General features: G+C 34.0%; 1 protein-coding gene across 1 annotated transcript; it reads right to left on the bottom strand.

Moving 5' to 3' along the window:
* Positions 1-921: 921 nt before the first annotated feature.
* LOC120090663 lies at positions 922-1,392 on the bottom strand. The gene has a single exon (XM_039048381.1). The coding sequence runs from the start codon at positions 1,390-1,392 to the stop codon at positions 922-924; it is 471 nt and encodes a 156-aa protein (XP_038904309.1).
* Positions 1,393-3,343: the final 1,951 nt, after the last annotated feature.

Genomic DNA, 3,343 nt, shown 5'->3' with positions numbered 1-3,343 from the left:
GGCTCCGAATAGGATATATTCAGACGAGGCAACACTTGCTTCTCAATTAGAGGCATATGCTCATCAGTAGGGAGTTCGTGAGACTCATTATGAGGAGGGTGAGTCTCACGCTCGTTAGTAGGGAGCTCGTGAGATTAATGCTCATCAAGTTTTGATCGTGGGATCGATACTCGTGACTCTCGTAGTCACTGGAGTGACTATGAGCATCCTCATCATGGTATGATCTATGTGTTTCTAAGAAGCTCGTTTCAGCATCAATGCGCTTGTATATAGGTCATTCATCAACCCTAGTGTCCCTATACCGCCTCTCCCTATCCGACATGATCAGTGGTGTGATCCTTGTCTGTATAAAACAACGAAGATTTGTTATTTATATTTGACATTCACCTTAAATCCGAGTAAATATTGATGTAATACACTAATCTCGCTGGACTCAAACACGTTTCGCTGTATTGTTCTAGTTGGCAGTGAATATGTACACTCCCACCTCAGGAATCGAGGTACAACATGTCTATTTAGTCGGATTGCAACTTTTCTGACAACTGTTGATATGATCTCTTATGCCCAGACCTACCATAATTCACAAACGATTATAGAATAAGAATAAATAGTAAGTGATATTGTAACTAAAATAAGTAGATCTCATATGGCCAATGAATGGATATTACTTGGAATGGATGAGGAAACCCCGGTAGATTGTACTTAACAATGTAGTCTTATTGTTCTTGGACTTTTTTTTTTGTAGTTAGCTGTCTTACCACTCAATCCTCTTTGTAGTCCAAGTAATGTCTTCTCCCATAGCACGTTTCCCCAATCCATGGAATTGAGGTCATCCAAATCCTCCACATCAATTAATGAGGTCTTGTCGACATTGGCCCTCGTTTTCTCCCACCCCATCATACCCAATTCAATGTAATAGACCTATATTATCTTCACAGCATCCATGTCGTTCTCAAACTCCATCTCTTTATACACTGTCTCTAAGGTAGCAATGTAAATATCTCCCGCAAAATCATTCTTGAAGTACCTACCATGCAGTGATCCAAGTGCTTCAACCCTCTTCACAACTGTTGGATTAGGTGATCGCCACAATCCCATCACTAACAAGAAGTCTTCTTTGGAGAATGTTACAACCGTACCATTCAAATTGAAGGTCATTGCATCCTTCCTATCGTCTACAACCTCCCTCAATAGAATGTAGTGGACCAATGGACTGTTGAAGATAATGTCCGTGTCGATGAATCGCCCAAATACCATCTTTTTGTAGAGGGCAAGCTGAATGGGAGTAAGCTTCTCTTTCACTATCTTGTTAGCCATGCTAATGTGAGAGGATAAGTTGGTCGCTTGGCCTGGGAAATGATACTGGGGAGGAATCTTGAATTGTCTAGCCATACTGCACAAAATAACAAAAATACCAGAAAGTAAGCATTTTGTTCAATACTCAATACTCGATGTACGATACACGATACTCGATACTCGATACACGATACACGATTGCTCGATACCAAATACACTATACATGCTACATATTGTCCCTTACTCGCTACATCACATGTGACTAGATGGTTGATTATCGAGCATTTAGTTTGATTTTCTGCCTTCATGACTTATCCTACTCAAACCCTAAACTCTAGACACAATCTGAAATGCGAAAAATATGAAAATGGAAATGAAAAAAATTTGAGCTCTAGCCAAACATGCAAGATATGAAAAGCGAAATGAAAACTGTACCAGTCGAGTATATAGGAATATGATGCCAAAATATAACAAACAAAGAGATGAATGATGCCAAAATATAAATAATGAGAATAATGTTACTTGATGTACAAAGAGTTTCGAGTGTAAAGGTGCAGTCGTCGAGGGGTATAAAATCAAAAGACAAGATAGAATAGTCTGAGAAACAAGTTAAAGTGGTGAATTAATGGACTTCAAATAGGTTAAGAATTCAAAAGTTTCAAAATGATCGAGTATACATTAATCGAGTATCGAGTATGGCGTGGCTATAATTGAGTATATACGTGTCGATTGCAACCGTATCGAGTGACCATGCATCTGGATATCAAGTAACTGTGCATCGAGGATTGTGTGACGAGCAAACAAGGGTCGAATGACAAGTCATCAAGGATTGAGTTGGCAGGCGTGCGGGATACATCTCAGGGGCAAAACAATAAAATCACACATGGATGACGTCAGCAGGGAAGCCACTTTCTATTGGTTTTTCTACAAGTGGCCATTCTTCATTTTGGCCTCCCAAATGATGCCATATGTAAAAAAAAAAAAACTAGAAATAATAACCCATTTGATAGCCCTTTCAATGTCTTTATTTTCTTAAATTTGAGTTTGTGAACTCTTCTCTAGCATCAATTTGTTTTCTTTATTTTTTTACTTTGTTAATCGTATTAAAAATTTATGTCAAATTTTGAAAATTAGAAAAGAAAATTTTTTAGAAGTTTTGTTTTTAAATTTTGACTAGGAATAATTTAAATCTTTCGTTGCGATTTGTTTTCTTGACAGAAATAACCATCGACACAACTTAAAAGTTTTGTAGTGTACTCGATTTTTTTTTTTTTTTAGGAAAAAAGTATACAATTGAGTTATGTCGAGTTAGTATAAAGTTGAACTACCAAAATAATAATAATAATAATAAATGAGATGAAAATGTACACAATTTTGTTAGTCAATACTCTCATGATTTAGTCCAACCTCACAAATCATCATTTCCTTACGTTGTGCCCACCATTTTTTTTCTCTCTCTAAGTCAAAAAAACAATCAAGTAGCATAATTAGTTCAATAGATAATATTAATTCATTGTCACATCAATTTTTAGGAAAATGACAAACATGACATGTTATTGATAAAAATGATTGATGAAATTTGACCAATTCACAGAAATCAAAGAAAACTTAAATTAGCTCAAATCATAGAAGTACTCAAATTAAAACTTTTGAAATATAGGGTTACGCTTAAATTTTAAAAACTAAATTGATAATATAACTTGTGTGAAACTGAATATATTCAAATTTGGTTAACTTTTAAATCATATGTCACCAACTCACACGTTTTACATTTAAAACCCTAAATTTATATTTAAAATTAAAATTCCATTGGATAATAATTGGATTTTTAGTTTTTGTATTTTTATATTTATACTTATTTCTTCTCAAATTTTCAATTATAACTTTCATCTTTGTCAAATAAACACATAAATTTGTATTTAAATGTTAAAAGTATAAATTACTTTTTTAAGTTTTCAAAACCTAAACCGGTTGAAACTTATGAAAATATTGTTTATAAACTTAATTTTCAAAAATTAAATTTTTTTTTTAAAAAAATCCAATAGGT

Source organism: Benincasa hispida, chromosome 11 (assembly GCF_009727055.1).
Source record: "Benincasa hispida cultivar B227 chromosome 11, ASM972705v1, whole genome shotgun sequence".
NCBI classification, from domain to species: domain Eukaryota; kingdom Viridiplantae; phylum Streptophyta; class Magnoliopsida; order Cucurbitales; family Cucurbitaceae; genus Benincasa; species Benincasa hispida.
Note: the sequence above shows the minus strand (reverse complement) of the source record. Positions and strands in the feature narration are given on the sequence as shown.

Excerpts from the sequence above, each read along its gene's own strand:
- LOC120090663 (XM_039048381.1), bottom strand. The coding sequence starts at position 1,392 with ATGGCTAGACAATTCAAGATTCCTCCCCAGTATCATTTCCCAGGCCAA.